Source organism: Patella vulgata, chromosome 8 (genome assembly GCF_932274485.2).
Source record: "Patella vulgata chromosome 8, xgPatVulg1.2, whole genome shotgun sequence".
In the NCBI taxonomy this organism is placed as follows: Eukaryota; Metazoa; Mollusca; class Gastropoda; family Patellidae; genus Patella; species Patella vulgata.
Window position 1 is genome coordinate 24,694,458 of NC_065886.2, and position 19,999 is coordinate 24,714,456.

Genomic DNA, 19,999 nt, shown 5'->3' on the forward strand with positions numbered 1-19,999 from the left:
GCTATTTTGTCAGGAATGCGTCCCCATTTTTACAAAATACGAACTCAGCCACCATTATGGTGTGACGGTGATATATTTAAACGTTTTCTAAAATCGGATAGGAATTCAGACCTCTAGATCCACAAGCTAAAATGGTGATTTTTCGTACAATCAAGGGCCATAATCCAGGAAGTTACAGTCCAATATGCGCGAATATATAAAGGAACCAAGATCTTTAGGATATAAAATATACTTTAAGTTTCATCAAAATCGGATCAGAATTGTGACCTCTAGACCTTCATATTACATACTTTAACATTATTTGCGTACAAGGAGGGACCATTTTGTACAGATGTTTCGTTTCGATTTTCACGAAATTTGAACTCAATCATCATTTAATGATGAGATAAAAATTGTTATCTCTACAGCTAAAAAGCATGATTTTTCGTACAATCAGGAACCATAATCCACGAAGTTGCAGTCCGATATGCACGAATATCTAAAGGAATCGAGATCTTTTGGTAATAAACATACATTTCAAGTTTCATCTAAATCAGATAAAAATTGTGACCTGTAGAGTGTCCACAAGCTAAAAATGTGATTTTTAGTACAATCAGGGGCCATAATCCGGGAAGTTACAGTCTGATCTGTGCGAATATCAAAAGTTTCATCAAAATCGGATCAAAATTTAACCTCTAGGAGTCAACGAACTTGATATTAGATACTTTAACATTATTCCCGAACAAGGAGTCAACGAACTTGATATTAGATACTTTAACATTATTTCCGAACAAGGAGCTGCCATTTTGTACAGCAGTTTCGGTCCGATTTCCACGAAATTTGAACTCAATCATCATTTACTGATTGAATACAAAATTTGACCTCTAAAGGGATCACAGGTAAAAACATGAATTTTTCCTACTTTCAAGTTTCATCTTAATTGGATAAAAATTGTGACCTGTAGAGTGTCCACAAGCTAAAAACATGATTTTTCGAACAATCAAGAGCCATGATCCAGGAAGATGCGATCTGATACACGCCAATCTTGAAAGCAACCAAGATCCTTTGGAGATAAACCTATATTTCAAGTTTTGTCAAAATCGGATAAGAATTGTGACCTGTAGAGTGTCCACAAATAAATTGTGGACGGACGGACAGGAGTGACTACAATATACGTCCACATGAAAATGTGGGCGTATAAAAAGATGTTATATTCAGAAGATAATATGCACCATACGCATTAGGCCATTATAATTGTGGAGAGCTCTCAGTTGTCAGTAAAACATCCAAGTATAAAATAAGTTGTGAGAAATACTTACACCGCTGTTAGCACTGACTGGTAAGTTAAGAGGAGGTGAAGGTAGAGAGACTGAAGTCAGTGTATTTGGGAGTGATGTGCTGAAGGTAGCAGTGGACGAAGGAAGGCCAGTATGGGCCTGAGGATTATAGTTGGTAAAACCCACACCAGCACCACCACCAAGTCCAGGTGGAAGAGGTCCCTACAATAGCCAAAGCCATAAATCTACATGTATACTAACATTTCACTACAAACTAACTAGTACAACTACTGGTAGTGCAAATCTACATTAAATTAAAGGTGCTCATGGCTAGCATTATACTGTTAAAATAATAAGCTTATGAACTATAATTATAATGAAGCTAATAATGTACACTTTGCAAGCCAGTAATCAACACAAATAGATTATCTAATTTCTAGACAAAATGTTAGTTTTAATGCTAGTCACATGTGATGAATAAGAAGAATTGAACCAATATTGTCCAATATACACATTAAAATATGTAGGTTAGATGCAATTTTGTTTTTCTGAATTCAGTTAATATTCAGAAATAAAATAATATCGGTAAATTATGAACATGTATCGTACACTGACAAAATTGTAAAATTAGGAGAAAATGTACACTATGGTAACAAAAAACAATATCGGATATAAAACTAAAGTTGTGTGCCAAGAAGAGACAGTTGAAAGCAAAGTCTTTATGGCATTGATTTGGTCAGCATTATCAATTCATTTCAATTGTTAAATTGCAAAATTGATTGTTAAGTTAAAAGAGACATTATTACTCTCATCAAGAAAATAAATGCAATTAAAGAGGCATTAGGTAAGATTAGATAAAAAGCCGAAAGTTCTCGCTATAATACTATATTAATAGTTAAAATATCGATAATGAAAACAAAATATGCTGAAAATTTCAGTCAAATTGCTTCACTCTGAACCAAGATATTTGCAATTCAATTTTAGGCTAGCCTCACTATCGTCATTAACATTGGTACAATAATAAACAAAGTCTTGATTATCAATTTTTACGTTTAATTATCCATCACAAAATGTATTCAAATCTACAAAATATCGCATCGAGAGTTGATTATTGTCTGGATACATGTAAGTTAATTAATGTCTAATTAATAATTTTGATAACGTTTCAGGCCTAAAGAAAGACCTGCAATAGGCAGATTTAGCTCTTGCATAATGCATGTTTAGCTTAAAAATCATTAAGATAGTTAACTAATGAGTACTGTTATTGGCAGATTTGCTTCAAATTTTGAATACCGGTACTGTCTTGGCTTGGGTGTAAATGTGATAGCGAAATCAAAGATAGGTTGCCAAATGATCAAGGGCCAAAACTCTGGCAGTAATTATCGGAAATCGTTGAAAATCAACAAGCTTCTTCAACTCATGACCTTAAATACTGTGTATAAATTTAAAGTCAATCGGATATTAACTTTAGCCTCTAGTGCGTCCCACAAGGTTTTTCAAAGTGATCCAGAGCCCATAATTCTGGCAGTAATCATCAGAAATCGGTGAAAATCAATAGGATTCTTCATCTGAAGACCTTAAACACTGTGTATAAATTTAAAGTCAATCGGGTATTAACTTTAGCAATTATGGGCGCCGGATCGACGGGGGCAACGACAAAATACGAACACATTTCAATGTGGGCATATAAAAAGGAAGGGTGTCACTAACTGGCAGCTGGTCTGCTCAAGTGACGTAAGGAGCACCTCTTAGCTTGTGGGAACATTGAGAGACTTAAAACATCCAGAAAACTACGATTAAATGAAAGAAAAAGTGACAGCTCTAATCCAAGAATTTGATCGTAAATGGATATTTCCAAGTAAACTTTTCCTAGATAAATTAGTTTGAATAATTATGCTTTTAGTCCAAATATATCATCAAATCACAGTTTATGTAAGCTATGTAATTTTTTTTTTTTTTTTGGCAAAGAACTCTCCAGAAGAAAAGTCTTCTTTAGTAAAGTTTGAGCCAAAATTCCAAACCACAAAATATTAATAAGCTATGAACTAAACGATTGTGACAGTGATTTTCAATTCACTATGCCAAAAGCAATGGATGTACCATCACCATCAATTGTGTTAAATATATGTTTTACAAATAGCAATACCATGCAGACAATTCACTATTTTCGCTCTTTTTTGACTTGGGAAATATATTATGGCATACAATTTTTGTCATGTGCCTTTAGATCATTATGTTCAAAATCATTAAATAACCCATTAGCCAAGCTTATGTAGGGGTGATGATTTTCCGAAAATACGCGGAATTAGAAATCTCATACGGGAAAGACAGAAACGCCAATATTTGCTTATATTTAACAAAAACTCAAAACAATTTTGTATTTATCCAAGTATTTCATCTTTTGATTTATAAAAATCGAAAATATTGAAGTTATCGCTTGGTTTTATTGCTAATTTAGTATAGGCTACTTTCATTTCATCATTTTGGAATCATAAATGTACTTGAAATGAAAACCTGTCTTCCATTTATCCCTAATATTACAATTAGCCTACTCTGTAGTTGAATTTAATACTATAAATTATGTACGGGTATCTATATTTTAAAAGCCTTAGTTATCTTATAAAAGCAAAAATCGTTTCATTTACTTTATTTTTACACTTTCACCATCATGTGACATCACAAATATGCCGTAGTCTTGTGAATCCAGCCTTTATTCCCGTAAAAACAGTAGTAACTACAAAGTTTTTCTGGATAATTTGCGACAACAACCAGCAGTCGAGAAAAATGGCTTTGTCTGCTAAAAAGATGAAACGAGCTCACAAAGTGTAATTTTCTGTTATTTAATTCAGGAAATCGGTTTGAAGAATAACTAGTCATTGAATATTAAATGTCATTCACAATTTAATATTTGTTATCACGTATCATTGGTTTAAAATAATCAGTTTTGTAATAAAAGGCATTTTACGATGTTTATTTATTTATTCATAAATAAAATAGCATTTAATCTGGAAAAAAAACGGAATATGGTCAGCTCTGAAACGGAAAATATAACGGAATTCATAATACTTAAAATGGATATTGCCATTTTCTGGAACGAAAAATCATCACCCTTATGTTATGTGTAATCACCCAAATTAAGGTACTTGTCTACTTAGGGCTTAATATTTTGCAAATATGTCAGCCTATCTAAATAGGCATACTTTTATCCAAGAGGATGAACAAAATTTATCATTGCAAATAGATGAAAATGTCTACATTTTAAGGTAATTTCAGCATTTGAAATAAGCAAATATTTGAAGATGCATCAAAACTCTTACCTTCATTTGTTGTTGAACTTGCACTTGATTGGCATTCATTGGATGACCCACATTCTGATGACCACCCAATTGAGACATGGACATTCCGTTACCTTGCGGTATTGACATGTGATTTGCATTGTTCATAGCTGACACAGGTATATTTCTATTCTGACCAACACTACTTGCACCATACTGAGGTCCATTTAATAACTGATTCGATAGCTGGTTCATGTTGACATTATTCATGCCAGACATCAGCTGTTGTTGGTTAGGTTTCATATTCATGGAACCAATTCCGTTACCTGCACCCATAGGTCCCATTGAACTCTGTGCCACACTATAAACATTGACATTATTACCTAACATCATTGAATCAGAAACAATATGTTGTTGAGCGCCTTTGTTTAATCCACCATGAGACGGGGATCCCATATTTGAGTGAGGACTCTTCACAGCATTCATGTAGGCATTAGAATTGTTCATTGCTCCAGCAACTGGACCTACACTAGGACTTCGATTCTGACCCATGTTATGAGGTTGACTAGGAATACTGTTGATAGATGATCCAATTTTGTGAGTTTGGTTGGAACTTGATAATAACTGTGACAATTCCTGGTGATTTTGGGGATTATTATCCATTGAACCATGCATGCTTGTGCCAGCCCCAAGAAGATCATTAGATGTACTCTGGCCTCCATTGTTCATCAACTCATCTGGCAAGTCCCCTGCTATAGCTAACAAACTATTTACTAGGCTGAAATCTGGAAAACAAAAATAATTTAGAGTAACAATACCAGACAATGTAATTGATACCTAAAAGCTAATCTCTCCATTCAGTAAGAACAATTTAAGAATGTTTGCATTTTTTTTTCTAATAGACAAACTTAACATTAACCCCGGTTTACTGCATCTTCAATGCAGATCAATGCCCACTGTTGACAATATTCTGGTATCTTCAAACATAAAATCTTAAAAAAACATGCAAGTTTTCATAATCAAGGACATTGAATTAGAAACTTTTTTGAAACAAAAAAAGTCATGTTTTGCACAGCTTGTAGGCCTTCTCTCTATGTTTATTTAAAGAGATTTGATAAAGATTTAAAGATGGGTTCCCAAAAAATTATTTATCGGGTGGTTATAAAAGTATGGTAATTTTGATATATGGAAAGTAGAGATATCCAATCTTACTAGAAAAATACTGGATTCCCCGAAAAAACACTCATGGAGCGTATACAGGACAAAAATGTAAGGGTTCCCCTAATCAACAGCCCAACGAATAGGAATTTATGCACGCGTGATGTCAAAGGTCACACGCGAACATTGAGCACTTGATGTACAAGTTGATAAACTGTATGACGAGTTAGATGTACAACACTTTCTGAGATGAAAATGACGAAAAAAGACGCGGGTAGTGGATAATCCGAGAATTAAATTAGGATACGATATTTGTAATAAATAGTAAGCAATTATTAAAGACAACATCGTTTTATGTATGCAATGAATTCTCCTCTGACTTCTAAGAGAGGTAAGTCACATGACGTAAACATGACCTGGTTTGATCAAATTTTTATAGCAGGACATTCCTTTGCAATTACAATGTTTGAGAAGGATTTGAAGCAAAATTATGACAAATTAATTAGTTTGAATATGTTTTTTGTCCATATATACCATTAAATCACCCAGTTTGTATGCGGGAAACCATCTTTAACACAAAAATCAAACGAGATCAATCAGATACGCAAACATTTCTAATTGACCACAGCAATAAGGTTCAATTAAAATAATGGTATTTCACTGGCACTTACTTTTGGATTGAGTTGGATACATCTGTAGCTTAGAAATAGATTGTTTTTTTAGCAACTGTTGTAGAAAAATAATTTGCACCGGAATTCTGGATTTTTTTTTTATTTTGGAGACAAAATGATCTAGCCTATCATTGCAGTATCATGTTAAAGACTTAGAGTAAGCTTAAATATTGTTATTGAGGGATTTGCATAACTTATTAGCCTAGAAGCTTACATAGTTTCTCAATAGTAGAAAAGGGTTGCAAACTTTAATTAGGGTTGTTTTTCATCGAGTTAAAACAAAATGGATAAAAAAAAAATAGAGTGTCAAAAGACAGTCAACATTTTCTAGATCTAACAAAAAATCTGGCATTTTAAGTCTTGGAAATTTTGATGACTGAAATTTGCTAGAGTAGAAATCCAGACCAGACAACATGCCTTTTAATTCCATCTAATTTATGCTCAATAATATGCATTTACGGATATTAGCAATGAATCTCTTCTCATAATTGCAATGATTTACACCTGAGTGCATGGCTCTGTGCTAAGAAGTCAATATCAACATGACAGTTTTTCATTCGCCATGCATGGCATTGACTTGTAGATTACACTACATTGCAGCCAAAGTGTCAAAGCATCCACAATGTTTTGATCAATACAGCAGACTACATTGCTTTCTGCGCCTTGAAATACAGCTTTTAATTTACTCATTTAATTGATAAAAATATATAATTACCTCCACTGTCGCTGGGTGTTCGCATCGGCGAATTAGAAGCCGTTTTCTGTCTTTTAGCCGCTGGTGGCCCATCCACAAGCTGGTCAGCCATGTTTGATCCGACGCCTTGGATGATTTATCCGGCTGATCGTTCCAAAAAATCAAAATCAATAAATTTTAAATTTGAGTATGCAACAATGAAAAAGACAAAGCTTGAGTTGCTACCCATTCCATGACCCTGATTAGAAACATCTTTAAAATAGCTTCAACAAAAATTACGTTCGCTACTCCATGTTAGCGAGCACAAAGCGGCTCACAATTGAAATTTTTGTCTCACCATTGTCCATTTCATCTCAACATTCCAAGCCAGTTCGATGTAATCTTATACTCCGATATACAAATGAAACATATACCTGGATAACTATCCCAAAGAATTGAATAAAACCAATCAAAAGGCTTTTAATTCCGACGAGTGAATTTCGCTGAAATTATAAGATGGCGGCTGTTGATGAAACTTTTACGCTTGTCACAGAAATTAACGGAATCTCCCGAGTAGGGTAAATTGCGTCGAAAATTGATTATTCAGGAAATTAACACGTCACGTGGTAATAAAGTTGGGTGTAGATTGGTCGCTTCGATGCATGGTCATGTGACAACGGGCCCGGAACATTCCGACAGTTGCATTCTGGGAAGGAAATAAAATTTGTCGGAAATACCCGATTTAACAATTTATTTCTATTTGCGGGCTTGATATCAGACGTTGGAGCATCGAAGTTACCTGGCGAGCGACGGCCGTGAAATATAGTTACTTTTTAGTCAATTCAAGCCAAAAATACAACTTCAGAACCCGAAGAATAGAGCAGATACATTTTTCAAAATGCATAAATTATGTAAAGACATTAGATTCTTGTTTAATATGATTTTTTTAAAGCTTTTACAAAACTTTTCTTGCATTTTTTTTCAGATGTCAAACTTTTTTGGGAGATCAAAACAGGAAGAATTGCATTTCAAAACGTCCCATTGGCATGATCTTCAAGTCCATTGTTGCGCATAGTTGACATTGAAAATAGAACTATCATGCATGAATTTAACTTGGATAGATTTATGAAAACTGTTACAAATTTATTAACAAGATTTTGATTAAAAACACTGTTTATTAATATTATGTCATTTATGATGAATAGAATCTCATTCTCACATTCTCAGAATTCTAGAGTACCGGTTGACATATAAATTAATTGATAGATGAATTACCGAATTTTAGTCAAAAGGGATATTAGCATGAATAGCAAGAAAGAAATGTGCAAGACTGCAAGTTAGAAGATTATTTATTTCACTTTGTGTTTTATTAGTAGGGGTGGGGCAAACGATGATCTACCGGTACTGAAAGGTAACAATCAGAGATTTTTGGGGGTGAGGGGATGACAGCTGTTTTTCTGTCAGGACAGATATGATGACCGACACAATTTTATTTTTCCTAGAAAACACTGCATGATTGATGTGTATTGTGCTGTGTTTTTCATGAGAGGCAAACTCAAGGACTGTCCACAGGGGTGGCACTAACTCTAGCCATGCCACTGGCTGCAGTCCTCTACAAAGGGTCCAGCTGTAGGCTACAATTTCTCAGGCAAATATAACATTTTCAGGAAAAAATTATGCAACTGCAACCCTTCAATATTGGCTCATTTTTTTTTTACCTATTGCCCTTTACAAGTAGGCTACTTACATATTTTGCTTTGAAAAGAATGCATGGTGTTTGACGTCTTTATTAGCAGCTGGGATGGAACAAAACAGTAGGTTATAGGGCCCAAGTTCATTTCTGATACAAGATAAAAAAGGAACAACCTCAAATACTGAGACTCAAAATATTATAGGTATTTACATCACTATTACCTAATACATAATGTTAACAGATAAATGTTAAATTCTGCATACTGTCATATACACTTATACTGAAGTAAAAAACACTAAAAGTGTATTATTAGACAGTATAAGCAGAAATTAACCTTAGGTCTAACATTATATTCAAACTAATGGTGCTATTTTAAACTTTATTCTAATCATTAATTCTTACAAATTCTACAAAGTATTCAAGAGTACTTAAAAAAATGTTAAGGATTTCTATAAAAAATGGCATCACTCATGATAAGAATTTGAGGAAACTTTTTAATATATTCATTTAACCTTTAACTTGTGATAACAAAACATTAATATAGAAATCATTTCAACACATCTATATAGGCTACTTTATATTACACAAAAATGAAATGAAATGATCTGCGAGCGCCTTCTTTTCTGAAAATGCCTGTTCATTTCAGAAGATTTTAAAACTTGTAAATACACATTAATTTGATAAAATGCAAAATATTACCCAAGTGGGTAAGATGCTGGCTCGTAGTGCGGAGGTCGGGTGTTCGATCCCTGCATTCGCCAAGAAAGTTCATCCAGATTTTCTGGCGTGGTTCCCCCTTGTCAGTGATGCAGGGCGGAGGGCCTGACAAGGACAGCTGTCTAGTTGTTCGGATGGTTCGAAAAACAGTGGTCCCGTGTACACATTGGCGTGCACGTAAAGATGCCTTGACAGTTGGAATTCGATATAAGAATTTCCCTCATAGTATGGTGTATGCCCGTCTTGATTAGCCCAATTCGGAGCAGAATCTATATTTATTGCAGGTGATTGTTAGAGAATCTATGTGTATTAGAGGTGATACAAAGTATATTAGAGAATCTATGTGTATTAGAGGTGATACAAAGTATATTAGAAAATCTATGTCTATTAGAGGTGATATAAAGTATATTAGAGAATCTATGTGTATTAGAGGTGATATAAAGTATAGTACAGGTAATATAATGTATATTAGAGGATAAGTGTCTATTAGAGGTGATATAAAGTATATTATTAGAGGTGATATGTTGTATATTAGAGAATAAATGTCTATTAGCAATGGTATAAAGTATATTAGAGGATAAGCTTTGTGTTTTGGATGTATTTCTGGAAGTCTTGATAACTGGAAATCCTTTTTATACGCCTACATTTTCATGTGGATGTATATTGTTGTTGCCCCTGTCCATCCGTCCACAATTGTTTGTGAACACTGTAGAAGTCACAATTTTTATCCAATTTCAACGAAACTTGAAATATAGGTTTATCACCCTAAGATCCCAGTTCCTTTCAATATTGGTATGTATCGGACTGTAACTTCATGGATTATAACCCCTGATTGTACGAAAAATCACGTTTTTAGCTTGTGAACACTAGAGGTCACAATTTTTATCCATTTGGTTTAAACTTGAAATATATGTTTATAACCCAAAGATCTAAGTTCCTTTCGATATTTGCGCATATCGGACCATAACTTCCTGAATTATGGCCCCTGATTGTACGTAAAATCGCGTTTTTAGCTTGTGGACCCAATAGAGGTCACAATTTTTATCCGATTTTGTTGAAACTTGAAATGTAAGTTTATAACCCAAAGATCTCAGTTCCTTTTGATATTCGTGCATATCGGACCGTAATTTCCTGAATTATGGACCCTGATTGTACGAAAAATCCTGTTTTTATCTTGTGGACCCTATAGGGGTCATAATTTTTATCCGATTTAAAAAAAACGTTTGAATATATCACCGTTATACCCTAAGGACGGCTGAGTTCGAATTTCGTAAAAATCGAACCAAAACTGACAGACAAAATAGCCGCTCCTCATAGTCAAATAGCATAAAAATATGGTATATCAATGTTGTGGACCCTGTAGAGGTCACAATTTTAATCCAATTTTGATGAAACTTGAAATGCATGTTTATAACCCAAAGATCTTGGTTCCTTCCGATATTCGTGCATATTAAATCTCAACTTCCTGAATTATGGCCCTTGATTGTACGAAAAGTTGCGTTTTTAGGATGTGATCCCTCTAGATGTCACAATTTTTAACCGATTTAAAAAGACGTTTGAATATATCACTTTTACACCCTTATGATGGTTAGGTCCGAATTTCGTACAAATCGGACCAAAACTGCCAGACAAAATGGCTGCCCCTTGTACGCAAATATTGTAAATATATGGTATATCAAGGTTTTTAACTCTCTAGAGAGAGGACACAATTTTTATCCGATTTTGATCAAACTTGAAATACATGTTTATAACCCAAAGATCTTGGTTCCATTCAATATTCATGCATATAGGATCGTAACTTCCTGAATTATGGCCCTTGATTGTACGTAAAAATCACTTCTTTTTTTGAGTTTGTTCTCTGTCCATCTCTTGCAAAATGTGGGCGTATCTTGCATGGCAACCGCTTGTTTTTTTTCACAAAGCATATATTCTGTATATGTTTTGCATTATGGTGTTTTTCATTTTTTTTTTTATTACATCCCAATATGACAGAATACATGTTTAATAGGGAATTTGAAACTATAGTCCAGTGGTTCTCAAACTTTTTAAGTCGGGACGCAGTTGAAATCCCACAAATTATTGTAAGTGCACTGTATACAAATTTCTGATAAATATGTTATATTTAAAGATACATTATGGGAGAATTTTATAAGAGAGAGTTGGCCATTCTTGCTATAACAGTTCAAAAGTAGATGATGAAAGAAGAATATATTGAAAAATTCAGTCAAATTACTTTATTCTGAACATAGTTATCATCGTTGTAATATTTGCCTAGAAATGGTAGCGAAATATGTCTTCACCTTCGCCGATCGTTTGATTGACAGGTGTTAACTCCACCTACATATCTCGATTATCAAGTAAAGTTTTCAATGGCATACGGAAACGCTTTACAGCGGCCTCGCTAAGTACACTCTATCATTTAGCCTCGATCTAACTGACGTATTTTCATCAGGTTACCCCTTATTTGATTTAATCAATTAGTGAAATTCTATTTAAATCCGAGCTGTAGCCGAGCCATCCGTGGGTCTACAGAGTTGATTTTGGTCTTGTTGTTTAAATAAAGATCTAATTTATAATTTCTATAACATCTGAAGCCTAAATTAAGACTTGCAATAATCAGATTTAGCTCTTGCATAATGCATGTTTAAGTAAAATATTATACAAAAGAAATGTGATTAAAAAAATATAAACCTTAAGTTACATTATGCAACAGGTACATAACCTGTTACAGTATATCCGTAATCATTGGCGTAATAACGGTAAAAGCCTATGGTATTGTAATTATACATTTATTTTTTTTATATCTGATTTCTCTGGACTGTCACAGGGCACACTTAGACATCTTTGAGAACCATTGCTTTCCTCTTACCAGTGGTGCAGGTTGCAGGAAAGAGGGCCTCGTAAGGAACATCAGCGGACGGTGTAGCCAACATGTAAAAGAACAGTTGAAATACAATGAAAAGTAGGTAGAAAATCCTTGGTGCAGATAAGTAGTATGTTAAACTGTTAAACCCAGTTTCATTTCCTGTTTTGGGGTTTATTCCCTTTTGTAAAGCTTGGTACTGTACAGTGCAGTTGATGCTTACAGCCAGACCTCAGTCTACTCATTTATTACTTTTTATACGCCCACATTGGTCGTGTGTTGCCGTCACCCCATGTTGCCGTCACCCAAGTCTGCCGGGTCAGAATTAATATCCAATTGACTTTAAATTTATACACAGTGTTTAAGGTTATGAGACGAAGAAGCCTATTGATTTTCAACAATTTCTGATAATTACTGTCAAGAGTTATGGCCCTTGATCACTTTGAAAAATCTTGTGGACACTATAGAGGCTAAAGTTAACACCCAATTGACTTTAAATTGATGCACTGGGATATTGGTCATGAGACGAATAGGCCTATTGATTTTCAACGATTTCCAATAATTACTGCCAGAGTTATGGCCCTTGATGATTTTGAAAAATCTTGTGGACACTCAAGAGGCTAAGTTAAAATCCGATTGACTTACCGGTATTTTTTTTAATTTGATTAAAGATGCCTTACTACGTTAAACTGTGATTTGATGATATATTTGGACTAACTTATCTAGGATTACTAGGAAAAGTTTACTTGGAAACATCCATTTACGATCGAAGTCTAAGTAAATTCTTGGATTAGAGCTGTCACTTTTTCTTTCATTTAATCGTAGTCTTCTGGATGTTTTAAGTCTCTCAATGTTCCCACAACATAAGATGTGCTCCTTCCGTCACTTGAGCAGACCAGCTGCCAGTTAGTGACACCCTTCCTTTTTATATGCCCACATTGAAATGTGTTTGTATTTTGTCGTTGCCCCCGTTCGGTCGGCCATCGGTCCGGCGTTGATAATTGCTAAAGTTAATACCCGATTGACTTTAAATTTATACATATTGTTTATGGTCATGAGACGAAGAATCCAATTGACTTTCGACGATTTCCGATAATTATTGCCAGAGTTATGGCCCCTGATCACTTTGAAAAATATTATGGACGCTCTAGGGACTGATGTGAATATCCTATTGATTTCAAATTCATACACCGTGTTTACGGTCATGAGATGAAGAATCCTATTGCTTTTCAACAATTTCCGATGATTATTTCCAGAGTTATGGCCCTTTATCACTTTGAAAAATCTTGTTGATGCTCTAGATAATTAAGTTAATATCCGAATGACATTAAATTCATACACAGTGTTTCAGGTAAGAGACGAAGAAGCCTATTGATTTTCAATAAATACTGCCAGAATTATGGCCCTTGATTACTTTGAAAAATCTTGTTAGCTCTCTAGAGGCTAAAGTTAATATCTGATTGTTTCCAAAAAATTTTTGTATACTAAATGTTATTGTAGGGCAGAACTATTAGAAGCCAAATAAATTCAAATGATTTCTGATAAACACTTAATGAGTTGTTACTCAGAATCAGATTTTAGTGTCTTGTAATTACTGGCAAAAGAAACCAGCGGCTGCCAGGCAGGATACGCCCACATTTTGCAAGAGATAGATAGAGAACAAGCTAAAAACAAACAGGATTTTTTGTACAATCAGGGGCAATAATCCAGAAAGTTATGGTCTGAAATGCCCAAATATCAAAAGGGACTGAGATCTTTGGGATATAAAGATATGTTTTAAGTTTCATCAAAATCGGATAAAAATTGTGACCTCTAGAGCGTCCACAACCTTCGTAGCATACTTTTACACAATTTGCGTACAAAGTGCGGCCATTTTGTCTGTCAGTTTCATTTCGATCTTCATTATGGTGGAATGGTGATATATTTAAACAGTTTTTAAAATAGGGGAAAAAAAATTGTGACCTCTAGAGAATCTGCATGCTAAAAATGTGATTTTTAGAACAATCAGGAGCCAAAATCCAGGAAGTTAAGGTGTAATGGTGATATATTCGAACGTTTTTTTAAATCGGATAATAATTGTGACCTAAAGACGCGATTTTTCGTACAATCAGGAGCCATAATTCAGGAAGTTACGATTCGATATGCACGAAAATAGACAGGAACCAAGATATTTGGGTTATAAACATTTCAATATTTTGACACTATTTGCGAACGAGGGGTGGCCATTTTGCCCATCAGTTTCGGTCCGATTTTTACGAAATTCGAACTCAACCATCCTTAGGGAAATGAAATGAAATGAAATGGGGTTTAACGTCCTACTGTTCTGCTCCTATACTGGGCTAATGAAAACGGGCATACGCCATACAATGTGCAATGAGGGAAATTTTGCCCGCACATCGGCACTATCGCCTACTCTTATATTGAATTCCAACTGCCAGGGGATCTTTCACGTGCATTCCAATATATACACGGGACCTCGGTTTTTCATCTCATCCGAAGGACTAGACAGCTGTCCTTTTCAGGCCCTCCATGCTGCACCACTGACAAGGGGAAACCATGTCGGAAAATCCCAATGAACTTTCTCGGCCAATGCAGGGATCAATCACCCGACCTCCAGGTTAGCGAGCCAGCGTCTTAACCAACTAGCCACCGTGGCCCCCAACTCATCCTTAGGGTGTAACTATATCACAGTTCCATCCTTAGGGTGTAACTGTGATATATTCAAACGGTTTAATAGAACGGATAAAAATTGTGACCTCTATGGGGTCCACAAGCCAAAAACAAGATTTTTCGTACAATCAGGGGCCATAATTCAGGAAGTTATGGTCCGATATGCGCGAATATCAAAGGGAACTGAGATCTGTGTGTTATAAACTTGCATTTCAAGTTTCATAAAAATCAGCTGAAAATTGTGACCTCCAGAGGGTCCACAAACGCGATTTTTCGTACAATCAGGGGCCATAATTCAGGAAGTTGTGAACCGATATGCGCGAATATCAAAAGGAACCCAGATCTGTGGGTCATAAACATACATTTCAAGTTTAAACCAAATCGGATAAAATTGTTACCTCTACAGTATTCACAAGCTAAAAACGTGATTTTTCGTACAATCAGGGGCCATAATCCATGAAGTTACAGTCCGATACATGCCAATATCAAAAGGAACCGAGATCTTAGGGTGATAAATCTATTTTTCAAGTTTAATTGAAATCAGATAAAAATTGTGACCTGTAGAGTGTTCACAAACAAATTGTAGACAGACAGACGTCCAGATGGACAGGGGCGACGACATTATACGTCCACATGAAAATTCTACAAATAGCAGATTTTGTTCTTCACAACAATGAATTTGAATTTTCTGGTATATTTTATAAACAGATATCGGTGACTGCCATGGGAACTCCGTTTGCTGTGACATATGCTAACATTTATATGTCATACGGGATGAAAACCTACTATGAACCATTACCTAATAAACCAGATATTTCATGCAGATTCATCGATGATATTTGGGCTTTATCTTCTCTCCCACTAGAAGAATGTAATAATATTGTTTCAAAATTAAACCAACAACATCCAAAGATCAAATTTACTGTAGATATAAATATACTATTCAAAAAAAGTAGGGGATATTTGATTTTTAAGTGTTATTAAAGTCACCTAATGAAACTGACGAAGAAACAAATGACAAAATGAAATGAAGTTCACATTCATCGATTTATTCCAAATGATCGTTAGACTAAGTAAGGCACAGACTGACCATTATAAGGGTAAAATGATACCCAGGGTCAAACAGCAAAGTTACCACAGCATCACAACCAAGTCAGTAACGGGTAAATCCTCCTCTGTTTGCCAAACAAGCATTGATCCGACGTGGCATACTCCTAATGAGACATCTAAGGTCATTTTGGTCCAGATTGTCCCATTCCTGTTGCAACGCAGCAGCAAGTTCTTGGACATTGGCAGGACGTTGTTGACGTTGACGTAACCTCTGTCCAAGCATGTCCCAGACATGCTCGATGGGGGAGAGGTCGGGACTCAGTGCTGGCCAAGGTAATGTGGTGATGTTCTGTTGTTGGGGGTAACCTGTAACGATCCTGGCCCTGTGACATCTTGCGTTGTCATCCTGGAAGATGAAACGGCGGCCATGACGTCGTGCGGACGGCACAACATGGACTGCCAAGAAGTTGTCCCGGTAGTACTGGCCTGTAACACGCCCTGCAACAACATGTAAAGCCGTTCTTCCAGCAACAGTGATGCCTCCCCACACCATAACAGAACCACCCCCAAATCGATCATGTCTGATGACATTAACGTCTTGGAAGCGCTCGTTTCGACGACGCCACACCCTCCTACGTCTGTCCAAAAAATCAACAGTGAACCTTGACTCATCTGAAAACATCACATTGCTCCAGCGTCGATTATCCCAGTGTTGACGATCCCTACACCAACGACGTCTTGCCTGAATGTGATGATCTCTCATACAAGGGATCACGCGAGGACGTCGGGCGCGAAGGTGACCACTATGCAGTCGATTCCGAATCGTCTGGCCACTCACTCTCACACCAGTGTCTGTTTGAAGACGAGCGCTGATCTGATTTGCTGTGATGACACGATTTCTCAAGGCCAAGGTACGGATAAATCGATCCTGGGCTTGAGTTGTCGCCCTTGGTCGACCTGAGCGTGGTCTGTCCTGTACAGATTGTGTATCACGGTATCTGGACCATAGCCTGCTTATGACAGACTGAGAAACATTCATCGTCCGCGCCACAACCGCCTGTGTTGTGCCGATCTGTAGCATGCCAAGGGCACTAACCTTTCATTTTGGGTAAGCCGACGCATATCAAAATTTATTTTCTGGTCACTAAAACAATTAAACTGATGTTTCCACCCTGGAATTCAATGCCACAATGACTGCAACATTCAAAGTCAGAGTCGTGCAAATCTTGGGTTGGACCCCCATGATGATCCCAAGCATCACCTGCATTCCATGCGGTAGCTATTGGTGCGTTTGGGCGTCACATGTAACTGGAAATGTTTCTTCTGTTAGGTTCTATAGTGACTTTTTTCGTAGTCATTTGCATATTTTAGTATTATGCCCCCAAAATCAAATATCCCCTACTTTTTTTGAATAGTATAGTAACTCAGTTAATTTCCTAGATGTAAAAGTTGTCAAAGAAATCTATATTCCAAGAGAACAGATTGCCATCATTATCTTCCTCCATCAAGTTGTCATCCCAAACACACCTTTAACGCTATCCCTTACAGTGGTGCTCTACGTATAAAACGGATTTGTAGTAAAGATAGCTGGACCAAATCAAACCTAAAAAATTTTGGATCCTATCTTAAACAATCCGGATATCCCAAGAAAATTATTCTAAAGGCATTTAAACGCGCAGATCAGAAGACCAGGACTGAATTACTTACCTACCAATCCAAGACTGATACGAATGTGAACATTATTCCATGGACTACTACCTTTGACCCTAGACAACCTCACCTTCACCAAATGATTAAAGACCGAAGTATTTTAGATACAAGTTCACGTATGACGAAAATTATGAATAGCAGCAAAATAATAATAGCAGAGAGGAAAAACTACACTATTGGCAATATCTTGAAAGAAAATAAGTTGAGAACTTCTGACACTAGTAATAAGCATATTAAGAACATAATTTCATACGGATGTCAACCTTGTTTACGAAAATTATGCAAATCATGCGAGACTATGTGTAATAATCAAGAAGTAACCAGTAAAGACATGAAATCATTCAAGATTAGAGACTCTGTCAACTGTGCCAGTTCTTATGTTGTATATTGTTTAACAGCACTCGACTTAATAAGCACAGAAGTAATATAAAGCTTAAAAAACCTGGCCATTCCCCCCATGTAGCCTCCCATTTTAATATACCGGGTCATGATTTCGTGTGTACCATAGTACAAAAAATTCATGATAAAGATCAGAAAAAATTGAACACAGCAGAAAGTCTGTGGATTCATAGACTTGATTCAGTTTGGCCTAACGGTTTAAATGAGTTAAATCCAGGGGGTTTCAAAATCATTCATAATCATGCATAAGTTTTCCTTACTTGTAAAATTTTACCTAAGTTTTAGTTAAGCTAATCTTTCACGTTATGTATCTAAGTCTATGATGTCATCACCCCCACGATGTCATAACTTCCTATGATGTCATAACTTCCTATGATGTCATAACTGACTTCCAGTCATTTTGAATTTAGTTCTTCGTTCCTGAAGAAGTTAGTATTTTTACTGACGAAACGTTGGATAAAACGATGTTTTTTTGATACTGTATTCTATTAATTATTTTATATCAACTTATCTGAATATCAAATGCATCATTTTGACTTAGTCAAAATTGATCCCATCAAACCGTCTGTATTTGGTTTGTGTTTCCTGTTTCTACTGATTGGAAGTTTCACATGAAAATGTGGGCGTATAAAAATATGCGACAACCCTTGTTGACTGTTTGGACGACTTGGCGGCTGTGGGCGTATGTTTCATTGCCTGGCAACCTATCTTACGTATTACTTCCAATGTCTGTGTGTTATGTCTGTGTTGTGCCATTCTCCTGCAATTACGATAAAGCAAAGAACATTGAAAGCCAATATTGTTTTCTATTGATTTCACACTGCCATCTTTATTTCTCAAAGACAAATAAAGTAATAATAATTCTGTTACCCATTAGTATATTAGTTTGTACTTGGTTTCAAATGCACCTGTTCCCTAAAAACCTGATCATTTTGCAATAATTTGAGTATGAAGAGGAATGGATCCTAAAGCAGATTTCCACAGAGAATGTCATTGTAGACAAGGAGTAGGGTTATACTGAGAAGGAGTCCGCAAGTATGGGGGGCCCCTAAAGAAGTTAATGTTTATGCGTTGTTTGGGGACCCTTGGTAAGATTGACACGTGCTAAATTTGTGTGTCTAGAAACATCAGGATATACTCAAGAAAAGATAGAATCATGTCTGCAGATCTTAAAATTACTGCATGCATGAAATTAATATAAATGAACTGCGAAGGATCAAAGCAGATATCACATTAAAAAAATTTCGTGTCAGAAATTTTTGGGTTTAACAGAGACCAATATTAGGAATCCAGAAGTGGTTGTTAGCTTCGGGAAATAGGGTCGATAATCTTCCATTCCCTTTAAATAGACTTCAACTACAAACATTTTACTCTGTAGACACCATAGATTATTCATAAATGTTTGTTAGGACAATGGTCAAATATGCAATGCTATCGAAAATAGTTTTTTTCTTAACAGCAGTGCTTATGGCTGTAATTCAACAGATTGCCACTGTCAAAGGTTCTGTTATGTGCACACGTGGACCTTGATTTTTCATCCCAATCAAACCATTTAGGCAATACTTTGTCAGCCTCACAAGATGAGATTTTGTACTATGCACTAGATTTCATTACAATAATCAGATGTGTGTGTGTTGAAGTAGCTTTATTTAACATCCGCTACCACTGAAGTAATTTCGCTGACAAAATCATATGTATGTTCTTTTGTGAAGAAAAGCATAATTAAAGATACATTATGGGAGATTCGGTAACGAGTTGGCAGTTCTCACTATAATAGTTAAAAACTAGATAATGTAAAGGCAATTTGGTGAAAATTTCATTCAAATTGATCCACGATGAACCGAGAACTAAGCGACTGAAATTC

At 35.7% G+C, this 19,999-nt stretch overlaps 1 protein-coding gene across 4 annotated transcripts in view; it reads right to left on the minus strand.

Annotated features, from left to right (window-relative positions):
* Nucleotides 1-7,718, minus strand: part of LOC126830911 (CREB-binding protein) — a 31,742-nt gene extending 24,024 nt beyond the window's left edge. The window contains exons 1-4 of one of the 4 annotated variants that reach the window (XM_050561412.2): nt 7,468-7,716; nt 7,076-7,198; nt 4,574-5,316; nt 1,299-1,478 (exon numbers count right to left, since the gene is read on the minus strand). In XM_050561412.2, the coding sequence (XP_050417369.1) occupies nt 1,299-1,478; nt 4,574-5,316; nt 7,076-7,166 (1,014 nt within the window). In that variant the 5' untranslated portion in view covers nt 7,167-7,198; nt 7,468-7,716. Of the gene's footprint in view, nt 1-1,298; nt 1,479-4,573; nt 5,317-7,075 lie in introns of all 4 variants that reach the window. The other 3 variants (XM_050561413.2, XM_050561415.2, XM_050561416.2) reach the window with 3 other exon arrangements.
* Between the last annotated feature and the right edge of the window lie 12,281 nt (nt 7,719-19,999).